The 22,128-nt window shown below is 35.6% G+C and overlaps 1 protein-coding gene across 1 annotated transcript in view; it reads right to left on the bottom strand.

Annotated features, from left to right (window-relative positions):
• The window catches only part of PREX2 (phosphatidylinositol-3,4,5-trisphosphate dependent Rac exchange factor 2), a 283,936-nt gene that overhangs the window by 129,731 nt on the left and 132,077 nt on the right, over positions 1–22,128 (bottom strand). Inside the window, exons 15-22 of the mRNA XM_055318289.1 lie at positions 21,206–21,278; positions 17,838–17,980; positions 17,643–17,735; positions 15,618–15,766; positions 11,125–11,210; positions 5,437–5,573; positions 2,789–2,906; positions 101–285 (exon numbers count right to left, since the gene is read on the bottom strand). Of these exons, the coding sequence (XP_055174264.1) occupies positions 101–285; positions 2,789–2,906; positions 5,437–5,573; positions 11,125–11,210; positions 15,618–15,766; positions 17,643–17,735; positions 17,838–17,980; positions 21,206–21,278 (984 nt within the window). The remainder of the gene's footprint in view (positions 1–100; positions 286–2,788; positions 2,907–5,436; positions 5,574–11,124; positions 11,211–15,617; positions 15,767–17,642; positions 17,736–17,837; positions 17,981–21,205; positions 21,279–22,128) is intronic.

Consider the following 22,128-nt stretch of genomic DNA (forward strand, 5'->3'; position numbering starts at 1 on the left):
AGCATATACAGCTACTTACATTTTTTAAAGTAGAGGAGGGAGAGGATGTCAGTTACTTTATTTAGAACAAAATCCTCAGTTTTCCCAGGATCACTCATACCTTGGCAGTGAGGCTGAAGAAACCTTTGGGCTCAATCATCTTCTCCACCACGTTACACTTTATCCCAGCTGTGCTGTCATACTCATACACGACACCATATTCCAGGTGGACGTTATCCACTGTTAGACTCACATGCTCCTTCTTCCCGTCGATGATGGCCATGGTGTTAAACTTGTCAATTACCTCTGGAACAAAGACAGTTTTAATTCAGCAAATTCAGGAAGGGTTTGTTAGTCTCTTCAATAATTTGAGTCTCTCTGAATAATTTTTAAAGATTTCTTTAAAGGATGACTAAATCTGATATCCTTGTTAACATTTTGTAAAAACAAGAACACTTAAAAAAACATATGTTTGAATGATCCAAATCTCACCACGAACATGACTAGTCCTTGCAGATCCATTTTGATCTATGTACCATATGTATGCCTATTTATACCATTATAAACATTATACCTACAATTTTATATTTTTTTTTTAATTAAAAGCATGCATGACGGGACACCGGAGTGGCTCAGTGGTTGAGCATCTGCCTTTGGCTCAGGTCGTAATCCTGGGGTCCGGGGATCGAGTCTCACATCAGGCTCCCTCTGGGAGCCTGCTACTCCCTCTGCTGTGTCTCTGCCTCTCTCTGTGTGTCTCTCATGAATAAATAAATAAATCTTAAAAAAAAAAAAACATGCATGACTTAAGACAGGGCTCCTAAAACTGCCTCCAACATTGAATGAATACTTGTTCAAACCAGAAAAAATATATATATAAAGCCATTCTGAAGAAGCAGAAAGGAGATGCAATAATCATTCTTTTTCAGCAGACAAGATGCATGAATTTTCCAAAACAGCATATTCTACAGATAGCTCATTGAGAAAATTTGTCATTGTTCACTATCACATTTTCTTTTAAAAAATATTTTATTCATTTATTCATGAGAGACACAGAGAGGGAGAGGAAGAAACACAGGCAGAGGGAGAAGTAGGCTCCATGCAGGGAGCCCGATGGGGGACTCTATTCCTGGACTCCGGGATCATGCCCTGAGTCAAAGACAGACACTCAACTGCTGAGCCACCCAGGTGTCCCTCACTATAACATTTTTATCTGGAATGTCTTCCTCTAGGTGTTTGGCCTACAATCAGTCAGCTGGTATAAAAACATCTAAAATCTCAAGCAAGAAACCACTGAGAAACCTAACAACAAATATTAAATTAGCAAACATAGAATATTAATTAACTAAAAACAGTTAAGTCTTAGAATGGTAGAAACAAACAAAAAAGAATGGTAGAAACAGTAAATACAAAATAGACAAAAGCAGAATAATGGTTTATTTTAAAATAATTGAGTCCCAGAATAGCTAGAAATCAATTATCAGAGCATCTCATCAACACTTTCATTGTGGCAGTAATGATGATGAGCAAAAAAAGCTTCTCTAAATGAAGAATAAAGTCCTTAAGATAAGGTCCTGAGATTTGTCCTGGTTTAAATAATTAAGAAAGTTGATATGTCATAACAACTTTGGTGCCTCAGTGTGGTTGAAATATTTCTAATACCATCCATTATCTAGTGGCTCCTACCAAGTGGTCTTCCTGGAGTGGAGGGAACACAGCTTTTCCTGAGTCCCCCACCACCCACCTTATGATCAGTGTGTTTAGGGGATTATGTAACTGTGCTGGTTTGGAAGAACCTAATAGTACAATAAAAATGTCCAGACTTATCCACCAATAATATAAATGGAAAGATACCAGGAAAAAGTAAGAGAGGATTCAAGGATTTGTGTGAAAAAGTGTCAAAACAATAATTCAAGGTATCTGTCAAATACAAACATAAAATTAATTGCCTCCATCCCTTTACCCTTGGGTAAAGCCACCAAATACAGCAATCTGTTGGTTTGCTTCACTGATAAAACAGAAATTATGGGTTCTCATCAAAAGATCTCTCTCTCTCAAAAAAAAAAAAATCTCTCATTTTTACATTATCAGTTTGTCTCTTTCATTACAATTAATGCTAGAATACAGTAAAAGTTACTTGAATCAAGAAAGTGGTTTCAAAGGGACCATAGACTTTCTTTCTAAATGAGGGCTTCAAATTTTAGTACCCTTACAGATCAGATCTTATTAAAATGAAGATTCTGTTGCAATAGATCTGGGGTGGGGCTGCGATTCTGCATCTCTCCAGGTGATCTCTGTTGCAATAGATCTGGGGTGGGGCTGCGATTCTGCATCTCTCCAGGTGATGCTGCAGCTGCTGGTCCGTGAACCACACTGGATTAGGAAGGTCCATACAACATTTAAACTCAAAACAAGGAAACACATTATAACCTGGGTTTAAATCCTCATTCTATCACTTACTAGCTTGGGCAAATCCCTTCGTCTAATAAGCCTCAATATTTCTTCTTCCATAAAATAAGGATGATGACAATAATTCTTTTGCGAGATTTCCTTTTTTGGTGACTTTATGAGATAATCCATGTAAAATACTTAATAAAGTGCCTAACAGAGTATACTAACTATGACGTGTTAGTCATTAGCTAGTATTGTTTATGAATTTGACATAACATCTATTTAGTGAAAATATCTTAAGAAAGTGGTTTGACCATATCAGGTTTTCAATAATTGGGACTAGCACAGGCATACTGAAAAAGGGTACTACTATAAGCAAACGGAGAGAAAAAGAAGGAGAGAAAAAGAAGGAACGTACCTTCTACTTTGCAGTCAAAAGCATCTCCTATTTCATCTCCAGGGGGTTTGGAGTTAGACTTTTGAAGGTCTTCTTGAGCGCTCTCAATGCTATTATAAACCCATTGTATGGAATCTTGCTGGAATGAGGAGGGGAAGGAAACCTCAGAGGTATTAGTGCTTCTAAAAATGCATGTTCATTCCCTAAACCTGCTTTAGGAGAGTTGACGATCTTATTTATTCTTCCAGTTTATTCAAAGATAATAAAATGTGAAAGAGAAGGGAGACCAAACATCAGAAACTACAAAAAGTTGGGGGACCTGGGTGGCTCAGTGGTTGAGCATCTGCTTCAGCTCAGGACATGATCCTGGGGTCCTGGGATCAAGTCCCACATCAGGCTCCCTGGAGGGAGCCTGCTTCTCCCTCTGCCTATGTCTCTGCTTCTTTCTGTGTCTCTCAGGAATAAATAAATAAAATATTTAAAAAAAGAAACTAATAAAAAGTCAATGGTAATTATATTATTTAACAAACTTTCTTGCTTGAAATTTTATCTTCCAAAGGTGTTTTTAAATAAGATGTATTTACCAAAATATATTTTTTAAAAAAGATGTATTTCCCAAGGATCTTATTTAAATGCGTAAGTATAAATTAAAATAAACTATAAATTTCATTTTTAAATAAATGTCAGATGGACAGTTTTCTGAAGAATAATCATCTATCACTATACAAATCATTTAAATGTTCTTCCTAACACATATATTTAATACAGTCAATGCTTTTTTGAATCAAACCAATACAAAAATTGGAAGAACACCTTTCATTTCATTAGGGTCCCAAGTGATGTAACTATTTCTTAATCCTATCATGTCATAAATTATTCTATATTTTAATTAAAATAGCAGTTGCCATCTTATTTAAATAAATAAGAGGAAGTGGCCTTTAAGTGGGCACTTTCAGGTCTGCATTACTTTAAAGTTTATACTTTTCCTAGGTCAGATGACAAACTAAATTGCACTCCTGAAGTGTGATAGAATTTACATTATTGATTTTTTTCTTGTATTCACTTAACACTTGTGTTTAATTGTATTTTGCTATCCATCATCAAAATGCCAGTTAACATTTGATCATTCAAATAACCTGTTGTGGCCCCAAAGGAACCACTCACTCCAGTATCCACACCTCTGTGCAGCATCTTCACACACTGACCTGAGGTTTGGTCACAGGATCTGGCTTTCCCAAAGGGATATTAGCAAGCATGATATAAATAGAGTTGATCTCTTTATCCGCTCTTAAAATGCAGACACCATGCAGGAAGGACAATCTGCTAGACCAGAAAGGGAAGCCGTGTAGAGGAGCTCCAGGGGGAGAGAACACAAGGAAGGAGGTTGCAGAGCCCAGGCATTCCCAGCACAACTCCCACCACATCGGGTCCCTTCCCAGGAACCAACACTCGGTCAACTCACAGAATCAAAAAAAATAATCAATCGTTGTTTTAAGTCACTAGGTTTTGGAACAGTCTGCTTTGTGGCAGACACTTAACCGACTGAGCCACCCAGGCGCCCCTAATTATTGATTTTCTTAATCATTTCACTAACCAACTCCTCTCTAAGAAAGCAGTCAAGGAAAATGAAAAGGAACAAAACTCAAATCAATTTGACTACTTATCAAAATTCTGACTGAAAGGGAAAGGTTTGATAATTTCAGAAGTGTCTTTTAAAAAAAATTTCATTCAATAATATAGTTCAATAAATATTTATTAAACCATTATAAACCAGAATAACCTACGAGTCTATGCATGAATTCCAATTTGATATGCTAGTTTGACCTTATTAATAAGCAAAATTGATGAGCGATTTTCTTGTAGGTTCAGTATTTTGCAGGATGTCATTCCTGATCTATGAGAAAATAGCCATTCCTCTCTCTGGTTTGGACATAAAGTCACATTCTCAAATCCAGAAGATAGTACTTGTCTGTGCATGACGGAAAATATACAAAGCCTCTCCTCTAAAGTTCCTTTTACATCTAGTTGATTAATCTGAGAGAATTTTCTCTTATAGACCAATATTCACTTGTGCTTCATGGGATAAGCTTTGCCTGTAAATTAGGACTCTAATTTTATTTTTCTACAGCACTTGAAATTTAATCAGAGGATAATGCTTAGAATTTTAAGTAATGACAAGTACATTTTGGTATTTTCTTTTAGGAGCTAAATCCAGTTACTTAAACAAATATATCCAAAACTCAATCACAGACCCTATAAAAGCCACATAGACACATAATAACCGTTGTAAATCCTAAAGCATTCACAAAGGTCAAGAAAACAATTAAAACTTTTGGATTTCAATTTGATAAACGGGTATTTGGAAATTCATAGCACAATGTCTACAGCCATATCACCCTGAATGCACCCGATCTCATCTGAAAATTCATAGCACAAAATGAATGAAATGAAAATCCACCAGAGCACTTTTTAAATAGGTGAAGATATTGTGACAATAAGCTGCAATCATTTAAGCATAATTGATCATAGATAATTATGCTGATAACACAATCATAATGCTGAGCTTATACCATGCTTAAATGTGATCCTAGAAGCAGAAACCTGTGTTGTGCCCTAGGCTTTCTACGTAAGTATGCAATGAGATCTGGATAAGCTGCAGGGCAGTTTACCTTCATTGGTCTCCTATATTTCCTGCAGGCTGTAACATGTGCAATAACGCTGGCATGGGTCTCTTTACTGACATTGATTCCATTTACTTTGATAATACACTGTCCAGGGTGGAGACCAGCTGCTGCAGCCACAGTTCCTTCAAATGCAAATAGGAAAATTGCCAAAAATTTGAGGAATGAGATTCATTTTTATCACGTACACAACAAGGAAAGCATTTTTTAAGTATAACAGAGATCTGGCTAGTATGCTCTTGATAAATTTGGTTCTGATAGCAATGCCCTCTCAAAATTTTTCTACTTTTCATCTGGCCACTCAAACTGTGATTAACAAAATATTCTCTCATCTCCCTGAGAGTTAGTTTGAAGGATTATTGTAAAGTGACCTTTAACATGTTAGTCAGATATTCCCCCTCTCAAATGTCTAGTCAGTCTTAATTTTCTACATATGCATATATAATGGCAAAATGGAAAGCCAGAAATTATGTCTTATTTATCTTTCTTTAGTCTATAAAAATCTCTAAATATTAAAATAGTATTCACTTTAATTGGCTTTTCTTAGTAACATTTAAGAACATTTGTTATTGTAAATTTCAGTCTTATTTCTTTTTATTTTTTAAATTCCATTATAATTAACATACAGCATTGTATTAGTTTAAGATGTACAATATAATGAATGATTCATCAATTCTATAATAACTTTCATGTTTTAAATGCAGTTATAAGAAATTCTTAGGGAAAAAAAATCAAGTCAACTAGCAACTACAAATAGGCTGGATTTGCTAAGTAAAATAAGTGTTCAGGATATCTACAAAGGGTCAGGAACCAGAGAATTGGTAGAGAATAAAACTAATCAGATAACATCAATGGTCAATCATTTATTTGCACAGATAAAGACTTAAATACGCAAGTGGCATATCAGGGAGTTAAGATTTTCAGAAACTTTCAGGGAGTTAAGATTTTCAGAAACTTTCAGTCATTATTATAAGGGAGTTAAGATTTTCAGAAACTTTCAGTCATTATTATTTGATATTCTGAGCACATCAACATTTACATAGCACCATTAATAAATACAATGAATATAATTATTATAACTGATTATAAAACTTATGTTAGAAGAGCCTTCTTTTGTAAGCAATTTCTCCAATGAAGGAATTATCAAACATTTTAGACAACATAATTTATATTCAAGAAGACAGTATTTTTTTCTCACTAAAATTCACTCCTAGAAATACTAAGTGATTTTTCTGGATTGAAGCAGGTCTTGGAGGGAAAAGGGATGCTCCCTATAGAAAGAATAGCCTAAAAAAAGGCACTGAATCAAGAAATAACTTGGACATTTGGAAGCACATGAGCACTTAGTATGAGCTTAAAATGAGAGTGATGGGTGAAGATTCTGGAGAGCCAAGCAGAGCCAGGTTGTGAAGTCCTTGAATACTCTATGTGAAGTCCTAAGAGCCTGGACCTTACTATATATGCATGAGGAAAATCATTTAAGAATTTTAAGCAGACAAGTGACATGACCCCCCAAAACAGAGGATGGATCGCCAGAGTTTAAGTCAAAAATCAAAATCACAACAAGCATCTACTACAATTTTCTGGACTAGGACTAAAGTAGCATTTGTTATAAAAGATAGAATGAGATCAAGTATCTGATGTTTGATGACAGAGTTTTGTGAAGAGGCTACAGTCCCCAGGATTACTCCTCTGTCTTTGGACTCAGTGGCTGAGTAGATAGTCATTTTAATAAAGAAAATACAGAAGGTGAAGCAAGTTCAGAGTATAGATGGAAAGTTCAATTGGGGAAAATACTGAGTTTGGGTTTTTTTTTTATTTTTTTATTTTTTATTTTATTTATTTTATTATTTTATTATTTTATTTATTTATTTATTTTTTTAAATACTGAGTTTTTAAGGTGCCAACAGGGCATTTAGTGGAGATGTTTAATAAATAATTAGATCTAGACTATAGAACCCAGGAAAGAGATCTGAGCAGGAGGTAGAGATTTAAATATCTCCAGCAAGAAGATCAATGAGATTTCTTACAGAGAACAAGAAGGCAGAGAAGACAGGCAGGAGCCAACAGTTATGGGGATGATAGATGAAGGGAGCTGCCAGAGGAGGGGTAGGAGAAAAATCTGAAAAGTGCCATCTCAGAAATCAAGAGATGAACCTTTCCAGCAAACAAGAGTAGTCAGTTCAAACAAATACCACAAAAGCTCAATTAATACAAATGTTATTAATGTCCAAACAGTACTTTTCAGTCAAGTCCATGATAAATCTTATAAGACAGACTGGAGACATGGGTGGAAGATAGGAAGAGATGTCTATAGCACTGGGCTAAAACTCAAATAGGAAGTGAAGAAGGGCAGCTAAAGATACAGACCAGAATTTCAGGAAGTTTGGTCATGACAAAATAAAGTTTATCAGCATATTATTCTAGAGCTGAGCTTATCAATTTTGGGTGTACATACAAATCATCCGAGGATCTTGTTAAAATGTAGGCTCTGACTCCGTCCATCCTGGGTGGGTCCTAAGATTCTCCATTTCTAACCAGTTCCCAGGCAATGACAATGCTATATGTCTATGGATCCTATTTTAAGTAGCAAGGATCTAGATGGGAAAACAGGAAGAGGAAAAGGTTCCGTGTTTGCTGTTCTACTTTGAGATCATTTTGCTCCTTTGTTTATTTTAGTGGGAAAGAATTAAGATGTTCACAGCCTGTACTATATTAATCCAATGAAGAGAAAAGACCGAAATTCTGGAAGAGGGATATCTGACAGTGTAACACTCCAGAGAAGGTATCCGAAGGGATGGGATCTAGAACACCTATTCACCTTGAACTCTAAAAAGGGGGAAAAAAAAGACCTCTTCCTCTAGGGTGGGAGAAAGCTGGTGAAGGTGAAAGAGCCAGTGAAACGTGCGGGTATGCGGAAAAAGGTGTGGGACTCTGAGGGTTTCATACCGACCCTGGATTTTTCTGTGAAAAAGGAAGTTCATCTTGGGAGACAGGAGGGATGAGGAGAAAAAGAAGGAGATGATGAGAGACTTGAAAGGATTGCTGAGTCATTAGACGGGCCCAGTAAAAGGATGGTGAACTGGGATGACACTAATTCTACATCCATGATAGTTGTTTTCCCAGGTACTCAGGAGAAAAACCAAAAGAGATGGTTAAGTTGATCCAAGACTAAAAAGAAGTGACAGGGTACACCTGAAGAATGATGACGAGGATCCTGGTAATGCTGGCAAGGATGACAGAGGACCTACTCTGGAGATAAAGCTGGCTAAGGAAGGGGGTCTTCAGGTGTATAACTAACCAGGAGAAACAGAGAAGAATCCAGAGGCTGGAGGTCCCAAATGAATTAAAAAAACAAAACAATACACAAAACAAAAGAACCCCCACAAGCTGAGAATATCAAAGTTATGTGATTGCAGTAAGAAATTGGCATATTGGAGTTTTAGATTCCAAAGGTGAAATTTCAGATGTAGATATACTCTAGTGTATGGCCATAGGAGAGGGCTGAAGAAGAAAAAATGAAAAGTTTTCCTTTCTTACAGCAAAATTACAGTGCAAAAAGAACACCACAGAATAATATCTTTTCATTTAGTATATATCTGAAAGGAAAAGCACAGGAGCATTTCTGTCTTTCAGTCTTCAGAAGTAAAGGCCCAGATTTGGGCCTACCCTACAACTACGTTCCAAAGACAGAACCCCTCTCTTTAAAAGACATTGTAATAAGGACAGAGGCACAACTGGATTCACTCAGGTTTTCAGTGATTTTACAGTACAGATAATGTGACTCACTTTTTTGTTTAGTGAAAATTAAGATCTTTGATGTACCAACTATCCCCTTGCAGTATGAAATATATCCCATTTCAGTTTTATAATATTGAGTTATTGGAAAGGTTTTGAATGTCTGTTAGTCTGTTTTAAACATCTCAGTGAAAAGACAAGTTTTTGAAATAAGATTCATTTTTGTCACATATACACTAATACAGGCAATTTAAAAAAAAATTTTTTTTAATTTTTATTTATTTATGATAGTCACAGAGAGAGAGAGAGAGAGGCAGAGACACAGGCAGAGGGAGAAGCAGGCTCCATGCACTGGGAGCCCGATGTGGGATTCGATCCCGGGTCTCCAGGATCAAGCCCTGGGCCAAAGGCAGGCGCCAAACCGCTGCGCCACCCAGGGATTCCCCTAATACAGGCAATTTTATAATCTAATACAAGTCTAGCTAGTATGCGCTTGATACATTTGATTCTGATAGCAACACCTTCTCAAAATTTTTCAGTCGAATATCTGGGTGATCATATTAAGATGCTTTACATTTTATGTTTTCTCAGAATGAGAATCATGTATGTCTCTTGTTAAGATAAATACATGACCTCTTTGCTTATAGTGACATTTCTTTCTATAGCAGCAAGCTATATACTATATGGGATCTAACAGTCATTTCCTTAAATCATTACTAGTGTTAGTATAATACAAAATTTATAATACAAAATTTAAAATACTTATAACAAGAGATATCAATGGTTTATTTTTACTTACCTATCAAACGAAAAAATAAAACATAAATGTAAGTTATTATTTAATTTAAAATGCATTTTATAGCTTATGAAATGCTTCATTTATATAAATACTTGAAGTAATCATATAGAAACAGGTTATAAAACACACAGATCATTCTTAAGCCTGAAAACCTACATCTTTGAGTTACTGACAAAAATATAGTTATTTGCCACCAGAGGAAAATACAAATGAACAACTGCATGGAAACATGCAGAAAAGTGTGATTGAGAGGCATCATTCTTTCATCAGTTTTGTTTTTTAAATTTTATTTAAATCCAATTTAATTAATATATAGCATATTATTTCAGAGGTAGAACTGAGAGATTCATCAGTTGCATATAACACCCAGTGCTCATCACATCACATGCCCTCCTTAATACCCATCACCGTTACCCCATCCTCTACCCCACTCCCCTCTGGCAACCCTCAATTTGTTTCCTAGAGGTAGGAGTCTCTTATGGTTTGTCTCCTTTTCTATTTTCATCTTATTTATTTTTCCTTCCCTTTCCTATGTAAAAGGCAAAAGATTTATGCAATCTGAAGAGAAACCAGAGTATTCCTTTTGCCTATGTTCATGTTTTGTTTCTTAAATTCCACATACGAGTGAAATCATAAGGTACCTTGTCTTTCTCTGACTGATTTATTTCACTTAGCATAACACCCTCTAGTTCCATCCACGTCATCAGTTTTTAACAGTGATAAATATGCCTTACAATTTTAAGGGTTTTTTTATTTTTTTATTTTTTTATTTTTATTTATTTTTTTAAATTTTTATTTATTTATGATAGTCACAGAGAGAGAGAGAAAGAGGCAGAGACATAGGCAGAGGGAGAAGCAGGCTCCATGCACCGGGAACCCGACGTGGGACTCGATCCCGGGTCTCCGGGATTGTGCCCTGGACCAAAGGCAGGCGCCAAACCGCTGCGCCACCCAGGGATCCCTAAGGTTTTTTTTTAAATATTGTTTTAGGAATATACTGCCACTGACCTAATAAAGTAAAAATATGATTGAGAAAAATCATGACAACATGATCATGCTCATTTTGAACATATTCTCGTTCAGCCAGCAACATCCAAACATGCTGAAAAGCTGTTTGCCACGTGGAACGAAATTCTCACCTCTTCCTACTGCATGTACAACTGATGGGCCATATCCTCGGATCTGGAATCCAAGTCCTTCAGCTGAATCTGGGATTTTCACAGTCCTAAAATCAGTTAGAAAATAGGGTAAGATGACTTTAAAATGCCACAGTTGGTTAAAACAATGGTGCCTACACTTTATTCACTCTTTCAGTCAACATGTGTAGGGGGATCTACTGTGTAAGACACTGACTGGGTTAGAAACCAGGTGACAAACAGGGCGCATGCCCTCACAAAGGCACCCAGCCAGCACACATGACAGACTTCCTCAACTGAGCATGGCCATTGCATGGTGTACGCTAAATGAGGAACAGGCTCTGGGAATCAGACAAAACTAGCTCTGAATCCTCATTTAATCACTTGATGGTTGAGTAACTTGCACAAACTCCTTAACTTCTCTGAGCTTGTTTCCACAGAAAGAGGACATTAAAACTCATTTTGCCTGGTGTCATTGGTGACTAAAAGAGGAATCTTTGGTCCATTGCCTTACAACATGCTACGAACCATGTAGGCATTTCAATAAAATGGAAGCTCCTCTCCTTAGCTTACCCTTAAAAAAAAAAAAAAAAAGTATTTATTTATTTGAGAGACAGAGAAGAGATAGAGCAGGAGCAAGGGGAGGGGCAAAGGGAGAGAGAGAATCCTCCTAAGACTCCCTCCCAGGTTCAGCGATATACGAGAGGCTCTATCCCTGGACCCTGAGATCAACCTGAGCCGAAATCGAGTCCGCCACTTAACAGACAGAGCCACCCACTAAGGAGCCAACTTTTTAGTTTACTGTTACAAAGAAGATAGAGCACTGTGAAATGTCTTTGTGACAAATAATAAAAGAAACAGAGTTAATCCATTTCTACCTGTGGGGAATTTCATCAAAGCACAACAACAAAAATCTAGTTCTATGAAGAACAGATCTGTCAAACACTACCTCAAAATAATTAAAAAATGTGATTAACTTCAGTATTTATTCAGTGAAATTTTGAGAGAATAATACATCAAAAGGAAAACCTGAATAAGGAAAGAAATGTTTTCAATGAAGCCATGTGGAAAAGAAGATGAGGGAAAGTAGAGCCTGAGTAAACTGTTATGACAAACCAATGAGGGATGTCCAGTTTGGCACTAATAAGTGAGCCACTCCACAGAAGGAAGCCAGAGATCAGAGAGCAACAATGAAAAGCAGGGAACATGAGATAAGGCTGAACATTATAACAATAAAAATGACTATCGTAAATTGCAGTACAGAGCAAAGACAAACGAATGCAATGCAATAAATTTTGATGGATGGCCCTAGATGCCCAAGAAACAAAAGTGTTTTCCAAAAGATGACGAATTAATCATGAAACAAATGTCAGCAGCACTTCAAGGGCACATTAGACAGAGCCTGAAGTTAGGTACAGCAGCACTTACTTAACAATTTATAAAATAGCTGCTAGAGCAGTTTGAGCAACACCACACCTAGGACACTTGAGAAAGCCATACATGGCATTTGCGCCTGATGGCAAAGACTGATCCTGCAATCTGAAATATAACCGAGGCAGGCTTTCCAGCATTGGGTGATAGAAATGGGAATTGTCTGTTTTAGGGAAACTTGAAAGTAGTATTATGAATTAAGTTACATACTGTGAGTAGGCTATACACTATCAAGTGATCTACATATTGGTGGAGTAGAGGTCACAGAACTACTTTTCCTTTATCCTTAATTACATACCATCTGGTGTATAAGTTTGTATTTGCTTGCTTTGAATAGCACCTTGTTACTAGTGTCTGTCAAAAATAAATAAATAAAAGACACCTGAAAATGGGAAATAACTGACTAGGAAAAGGAAAAGGAATAAATATGTTTTCTGAGCATGAAGCAAAAAAATAGAAGTAGCTCATGGTTCTATTTATCATGAACTAGAGTTCACTTTTGCTGAAATAACTTCGAGCTTTCCAGCCATGGTGAGTTATTGTTGCTTTTGGATTGTGAGGAATTCATAGCAGCCCCTTGGTTCTTTCACAGCAAGGTCTTCTATCTTCTAATATTGCTAGGGAAGGTTGACCTTACTCTAATCTTCAAGAAGATTATTATATATTTCTTTAAAAATTTTGTACAAAACACCATGAGATTCATTTTGCTTATAATACTGGGACTCTCTTCATAAAGTGATCTTTGGAAAACATGTTTCCCTGCTGGGACCACTATATTGTCTATTAAACGAAGAATTAAGTTTATACAAAAGGAACACTCCATTTCGTGTAGAAAGTAAGTGCACTAAATAATCTGCTACAAAGCCTTTTGAAAAATTCTTTGATGCTATCAAGTGTAAAATACAGCAAGGCTCAAAAGAAAACCACAGTTGTATTTATTTCTCATATTTTTGCCTTTTCCTCCCCAGACAAGACACTACACATCAAGTATAAGGGGCCACTGCAAGAAAATATGGGAGAATGATTTATAGGAATCATACCTTAGGATAAGGACATAAAGGAAAGGCTACAGATTTCAGTAAGTTAAAAGTGAAACATAAAAATTAGTACTCTATCTTCAAAATCAAAATGGTTTTGAAATATAAAATATGCTCCTGATGTAATAAGGAAGCAATGAAAAAAATGAAATAAGAAGAGATATGCATCACAGATAACATCACTGGAGTATACACGATGAGCTGAACAGGTCACTAAGTTCTTTACAAACCTAAATTTATTTAATGTTCTCAGCAGCTCCATGACATAGACAGTCTTATCAGCTTCCTTTTTTTATGGATGAAGATGTTGAAGCAACATAATTAGCAAGCAAGTGGTGGAAGAGAAGCTTGAACCTGGACCAGAAATACTGGGTTCCAGATACTGTGCAACAAGCACAGAGTAGGAAGACACAGGTTCTAATGCTGCTCATCAAGCAATTAGTTCTAGAACTGAAGATTTGCCCCTATCTATTTAATCTTAAAGTTGAGGACTTCAGAGTGATCCAGCTGTTTAAATGTCTATGATCAGTCAATCAGTAGTTACAGAGTTAAATCAGGGAGCAATAGGGCCATGGGGAGGCCCTTTATGTTTACTAATGATGCTTTGGACTATTCTCTTATTCCTTTCCAGTCTGCTCTTTTCCTTTTAAGTGTCCTCAAAGGGTACAGAGGGGTAGGCAACTAAGGTGAGTTTACCCTGGACAGGACTGGATAAAGAGGGAGTAATAGATCAAAATTAGGTTGAGAGAGAAGACATTGTTATGGTTATTCTCTGCCCTCCAGCCCAAAGTTTTCCTAAATGAGTAATTTTAATGAGTCACACTCACTCTTCCTTGGTAAGTTTTAGCATCGACCTTGATGACTTAATGCTGAAGAATCTAGCTCATTACATTGCATGCTCGCTTCAGCAGCACATATATTCTAGCTCATTACATTGCATTTCAATTCCTAAGATAAAGAGTGCACCCAGTTACTGCTGAATATATATATTAAAGCAGGGAAGCATACTATTCTATAGATAGTAAGAATATTTTCATAAGTAGTTAAACTAAACCTTTTGTTTTTTAAGTGGTAACCTTCATTTACCTTAAAATGAATACAGAGGCTTAGTTGCTTATTACTATGAATAAGTGACATAATTAAATTTTAGACAGTAATTTTAATATAATCATACTACATTAAGACATTATGCTAAGTGCTTTCTATTCATCATATTGATTAATTAATTGATTAAACAAATCATGGAAACATGATATGGGAACACTAGACTATCATGATTTGCAGAAGAAAAACCAATGTCTTCCAAGGATATCCATAATATCTTATTAATTAAAAAAAACAGATTATAATGCATGATCCCATTTTATAAATACACGGTTGTGTAAATCTGCATCAGTACTTAGAAAAATCAACTATTACTGAATTTCAAAAAGATAAGAATGTCTGATATGATTATAAGAAACACATCTTTGTTTAGAAAAATCTATACTCTCTAAATTTGCTATAATAAACATGAGGGTTTTTTCCTAATCATAGGTAGGTAGGTAGATAGACTTTTTTTTTTTTTTTAACAGAATGGACATGTCACTAAGTACAAGCAAGCATGTGAGTGTATTTCACCTAGCTGTGCTCCCATTTCTTATAAGCATTTAATTACAAACCTAATATCTAACTAACTTATAGACCTGATATTCTTAGAGCTGAACATGGTGAATGCAGTTCTTAATATAAAGTGTTCTCCTAGTTTTCTTCACTTCTAATCAAACTCAATCCAACCTAGACCAGAAAATATGGGCAGCAAAAACAGTATTAGTTCTACTGAAACTACCTGATTTGAGTAGCGAGCATTAGTATCATAAGTGATACAGTTTTTCCTATCATTTAAAGACCAGTATTAGTGATCTTAGTGAGGTTTAAATGTCTCAAGCAATGAGATACTTAATTCTAGACATGTACTTAGTTAACTTTTCTATTTTATTCACCTATGTATAATTTTTTTTTAAATCCCACATAAACCATGCAACTTACTCCCTTGGCTTTGTGCTCACAAGAACTCTTAGAGGTTTTCTGCTGTTTAAGCATGATTTCAGGAAGCAATCCACTTCATTGAAAGGTCTCATAAAAACTAGGTCACCATTAATAGCAAAAATCTTTTTCCCAACTTCCATGCCAGCCATCTAAGAGAGAAATAGAAAAAAAAATCAAATTATATTTTAATAAGGAATCTATTTCACAGAATTAGAAGCTGAAAAGACCTAGAACTTGCAGATTTTTGACATTTTAACACATCTGCAATGTTTTTTTTTATACAATTTCACACAACAGAACTGTGGGGGAGATAACACAGTTATTCTCTTTGACCTAGTTTTAAATTTGATCACCCATTTGTACTGAAATTCCCTGCCCCTTCTTTTATGACTTAATTTTGTACTCCTCCTGTGACCCTCTTTCTTTTGTACCTTATAGTTCTTTTTCTTATTTCATCCTTTAAGCTACAGTCAAACCCAGGGTAATTTTCTTTTACTTTGTTTTCCATTTATGTCCAATTAACTCAGAGAGGTTCAACCTCTATATAGCCATCAATGACAGCTGAATACGTATTGCTAGCATGACACAGCATAGATATCTCCAGGGCAGGAGAGAGGAATGGCCTGGAACCCCAGGAAAAGAGCTCCAGAAACCACAGATTGGCAGAGGCTGAAAAGATAAAAGAAGACATCATCTCTCCATGCCAACCAGGCCGCCATTCTTAACCAATCCCACTGACTCCAAACTACATGCTGTTTTGGTTACCAGCGAAATGATGAAAACCTGAGAGAGTGCATTTAATCAGTGGCATAGTCAGATGAAACTGTCCCCTAAGAACACCCACAGAAAATGTCTGAGAGAACATTTCCTTCTTGCAGAAAATTACTAAAAATAGTCCCTTGTTGGTCCAGCCCACTAACAAAGTATGAGTTGACCAGAGTTATTTCATTTGAAATGAATGTGCTGTACCTAACATTGTCTTGCATGAGCTTGTGTTTTGGTAAAAGATGAAGGCCTTGGGCAATAGCAGATAGGAGGATGGATGGCAACCTTAAATAGATTCGAAGTTAAAAGCCATGCTTCATTCATTCTCACATTCGCTAGTTAAGATTTATATATTTAGAAATTTGCTTGAGGATTAAGGCATTTTTACAAGCCAGGCAGCAAGGTGAGACCATTTTAAATCTGATATGTGTGGGATATAACAGTCCCAATAAGTTCCGTGAGAGCAGGAGATTTTGTCTCTTGTTCATTGTTGTATTCCCAGAGCCTAGAACACTGTGTGGTATATAATAGGTACTAAATAAATAATTCTCAATGAATGATCAGGAGATTCCTTTTTTAAAGGCTGATGAGGTGAGAGAACATCAATTGGCATTAACCTAATGAGAAAATAAGTTAAAGCATGTGCTTTACTGATGAAAGTTATATATATATATATTTTTTTATGATAGAAGTGATAGGAAAATAAAAGACATAGCCCTTGATTTAATGGAACAGTTATCTGACATACATAATAGTGTCTCACTGAATGCAGTCTCCATAGGGTTCCCCCAATCACTGATAGGGACATGGGATAAGCCATGTGACTTCCCAGGAGGCCAAGAAGTTCACAACTATCGATCTTTACAATACCTCCTTTCAACTATCTTTGATGGACTCTGTCACAAATCCCAATATCTGGTAGAAACTCAGAGTAAGATTATTCAGAAACACTATTTTTAATAAAGACACTTAAAAGCTGATTTCAATTTGTTCAGGACTTTTATTTATTTATTTTAATTTTTTTTTTATTTATTTATGATAGTCACAGAGAGAGAGAGAGAGGCAGAGACAAAGGCAGAGGGAGAAGCAGGCTCCAGGCACCAGGAGCCTGATGTGGGATTCGATCCCGGGTCTCCAGGATCGCGCCCGGGGCCAAAGGCAGGCGCCAAACCGCTGCGCCACCCAGGGATCCCTGTTTAGAACTTTTATATTTGTATGTCATGGACAAGAAATTTAAATAAAAATGCTACTTCACATTACCTCAGCATTAGAGCCCTTTTCTACCAACTTTATTATTGGAACTTTATTTTTGTCTTCTAACCCAAAACCATAGCTGCCTTCATTGGATTTAATCTGAAATGCAAAATATTAACGTTATTAATAAAGGAACTATGAAAAAAAGGTATAAATCAAACAGAATAAAGGAAGAAAACTTATACATGTTAATAAGCTTACCAATAATGATTTGGCTATAACATTTTCCACAACTTTTAAATCATGTTTCATTAGACGATGCTTCATATTTGATCCTTCCATTTCCTCATCCGAAAAAAAACGGAAAAGTAGGGGTTCATCTTTGAATTCACTTTTTTCAAGGACTACAAAAACAGATTCAAATAGTTTCAATTAATCCAAAAATAGAACCCATTTTCCATATTAATAGACATTCAGTAAACGAATACCTGTCCCATAACCTCAATGGCATACTCTTAGAAGAAATTTCACTCACAAGTATCCCTATGATATTGTTCTATTTCCTCTGACAGCTTTAAACTGATATTTCTTTTAAATTACTATTAACTGGAATGCCTGAGTGGCTCAGCAGTTAAGCATCTAGCTTCGGCCCAGGGCGTGATCCTGGAGTCTCGGGATCAAGTCCCACATCAGGCTCCCTGCATGGAGCCTGCTTCTCTCTCTGCCTGTGTCTCTGCCTCTCTCTCTCTCCTTGTCTCTCAAGGATAAATAAAATAAAATATTTAAAATATAAAAATATAAATAAATAAATTATTATTAAGTAAAGAATTGTGAATTTTTAAGTATTTTTTCATAAGTTAACTGTTTTGTACTCACCCAAATTTAATAAAGGATTATAACTAATAAAAAATGTATGCAATCCAAAACATAAAAACCTACAGTGTTTTGAATTTGTAGTGAACATTCAAAGTAAGTTTTTAATATCCTGAACAATTATGGGAAAACTCAAATGAGTAAGTGTTGCTCTTATGTGTGTGAGCAATTCCCACTGTGGTCACTTTTATTAACACTTCAAACCAGAAATATATCTTCTGGGTGAAATGTAATTTTAGTTTCCACTAATTCCTAGTTTTTTTTCTATTTCAAAACATTATTCTCAAATAATCTTATTTCAATAAAGGTCATTTTTCCCCCCCTTTTATCTATGTTAATAGCTCCCCCCCCAAGTCCCTAAGATCCCTGACATGCCCTAATGACATAAGGTTTATGTTTAATTAATCTTTTTAAAAATAAGGCTAAATACCAATGGAGAGAAATTTATATTCAATGAGATCCTGACAGCTGTCAAAATGTTTTGAAAGAGAAATCTTCTCTATTTCTATTTATCTGTCCTTGGTAGGTAGAAACACACTTGTTGGAACAGGGCAATTCATTGAGCTGGGAAGCTAAAGGAAGACAGTGGTCCCATGGCACTGTACAAGGTAGATCTCTAGGTCTGGGTCTGATTCTGGGTGTGACTTTGGGAAAGTTACTTAACTCTTTATTTTTTTATTTTTATTTTTTTTACTTAACTCTTTAAACTGTAGTTTCCTCATCGGTAAAAGGGGGGCAATAAAACCTTCTTCATAATGCACAGAACCAAATATGAAGTAATAAGTGTGATTAACTGGGCATACAGAAAGCAATACAAAACTATTTTATTTCATTATTATTACAGAGTTCCAAATAATGACTGGTGATATATGTATTGACCTTTGGATGGAAGACTGGAATACTGGCTGGCAACTTGGGTTAACAAATGAAAACTATCAACCACCAATTAAAAAGTAACATGCCACAGTTGACAACAGAAATGAAAATTCTACTTGACATCAAGTTAGGTCTTGCCTACATGACCCAAGTGCTTCCACAAAACTCACATGGTGTTTTGCTACTGCTATTTTCCTCTACAAAATACTATGCCTAACAGGAGTGAGAAAGGATATCAATAAAGACAGGCAGGAGCCAAATTTGTTGTGCTTAACTGACATAGACTTTTGTAGGGAAACTATTGTTGTTAACTCAATATTTTATTTTTTTGTTATTTTATTTATTTATTTAGACCATGTGAGAGGGGCAGACAGAGGGAGAGAGAAAATCTCAAGCAGGCTCCACCTCCAGCATGAGCCCAACACTGGGTTTGACTTCATGACCCTGATATTGTGATTTGAGCCAAAATCAAGAGTCAGATGCTTAACTGACTAAGCCACCCAGGCACCCTTAACTCAATATTTTGACATAAATATTTAGATAAAGTTACTGCTTATTGATGTTTTAAAAAGAAAAACAATTGGAAGCTCAGCGGTTTAGCGCTGCCTTCAGCCCAGGGCGTGGTCCTGGAGACCCAGGATCGAGTCCCAGTCAGGCTTCCTGAATGGAGCCTGCTTCTCCCTCTGCCTGTGTCTCTGCCTCTCTCTCTCTGTGTGTGTGTGTGTCTCTCATGAATAAATAAATAAAATCTTAAAAAAAGAAAATTAAAATACTTGAAGGCTTTCGGCTTGATATTATTGTTTTAATTCCCCATAATAACGTCATTTCTCCCATTCAATAGTTTGTTCTTCAAAGACTGATATTTCTCTATCACAACTCATATAGTGCTCTAGAGATACATAGTGGGATGTAATGGAAATCCCAAATAAATGTAGGTTAACCAAAAATGCTCTCAATATCATTGAAAATTTTGTTATACTTTCTTCTTTATAAAAAGGTAATAACCTTGTGAATGGTTCAGTTGGTTGAGCAGTTGACTCTTGATTGCTCAACCAACTGAGGGTCATGAGATTGAGCTTGGGGTCAGGCTCCACCCTCAGCAAGCAATCTGCTTAAGATTCTCTCTCCTCTCCCTCTGCCCTCTCCCCCATTCTCTTTCTCTAAAATAAATAAATCTTTTTTTTAAAAAAAGGTAACAACCTTCTGAAAGTAACTGACAAATAGGTATATATACATAAACCAAATGTGTTTATAAGTATACATATATATGTTATATACATGTAAACAGTGCAAAAGATTAGGTTTGTGGAATCTATAAGATGCTATGAATAGAGAGGGAAAACTAAGTCTCATTATTTTTATAAATTTAGGGGGAATGAAGTCATTGAACAACAAAATCTTTAGTAGCCAATATGAAAGAAATTTTTTCCCAGAGATTTATAATTTTATTCTGAGATAATTTTAAAAGCATTTTTCTAAAAAGAACAATAATCATCTGACAATACATGCTTTCATTTAATCATTTTAAATATATACTGACATTCAAAAAACCCATGAGTCTGATCTAAAACAATTTCAATTTTTTTAGAAGCTACTTAAAAAAAACAACTTCTAGTTCAAGATTTTGTTCTTCTGGAATCAGTCTAGAAAAATAGAAGGGAAGTCATAGCAACTGGCAGATAATAGCAACTAGACATTGGAATGGCACCAGCGGTGAAATTGAATGCAGATATGATGCAGCATGGATACATAGCAAGACCCATACAGTCTTGTTGGTTCATCTCTAAATGACTTCACTAAAACAATGATATACTCCCAATGCCCTAACAAAAACAAAACAGTAAAATACATTTGTAATCTCCCAGAATAAAAATTCCTACCATGGTGCATAAATCCATTGTCACAGAGACCAACACCAAATATCATTGCTTCTTCTCGGGTGCGGCAATCCCCCTGTTAACCACAAAAATATGGCATATCTTAATAGGCAACTAAAGGCTTTGTTGTGTCTTTATGACATTTGATGTTCCCAGCACCATACTGACAGAGCCAGTCATTTATTAAGGCAGACATCGCATTCATAAGCTCGTGATGCACCTAATTGCTATAAAACATTTATTTAATTATGAAAACATCTTTTTTGACATTAAGTGAAAAGCAAAGAGGTAATATTTCCTGAGAAAAACCATATTGTATTAAACATGAAAATATATAAGTAACTAAAATTTATTGCTACCACAAATGATCCATTTCTCTTATTTTTTAAATCTTGTATCCCAATTGTACCACAAGAAAACATCCTATATATTAAAAACACACTAAATAAAGTTAACGAAAAATCAGTATGCATGATCTCTGCTATCACATTCCTCTACTAAATGGCCTTGCTCTTTAAAGGACCCCTAAAAAACTCTACTAATGTAGGGTGATTTCTAAGACCCTAAAAGTAATTTGTACAGCTGAGCTTGTAAATGCAAGCTTCTCTTTTACTATCTAGCAGAAAAAATAATCAGATCATATAAATGAAGAAAAAAATGAAAACCCAATCCAAGCTTCTGTTATGTTTTTATCTAGAAAACTTCTCTTTTGTTCATATAAGTATGGATTCATATATAGGAATAGGCATACGTACATATATGTACGTGTGTGTAAAAACTTAGAGTTGTAGATTTTGTGGTTAGGAAGTGCTTTCTCATCTCATTTCTTCCCAGTCAGGTTGTTTGTTTTAAAGTATCTAATGTTAGTTCTACCAAGTTATTCTAATGTCCCTGTGCCTTTTACTGTTAGATAATAATTCCCTAAG

Source organism: Nyctereutes procyonoides, unplaced genomic scaffold, assembly GCF_905146905.1.
Source record: "Nyctereutes procyonoides isolate TBG_1078 unplaced genomic scaffold, NYPRO_anot_genome, whole genome shotgun sequence".
NCBI lineage: Eukaryota > Metazoa > Chordata > Mammalia > Carnivora > Canidae > Nyctereutes > Nyctereutes procyonoides.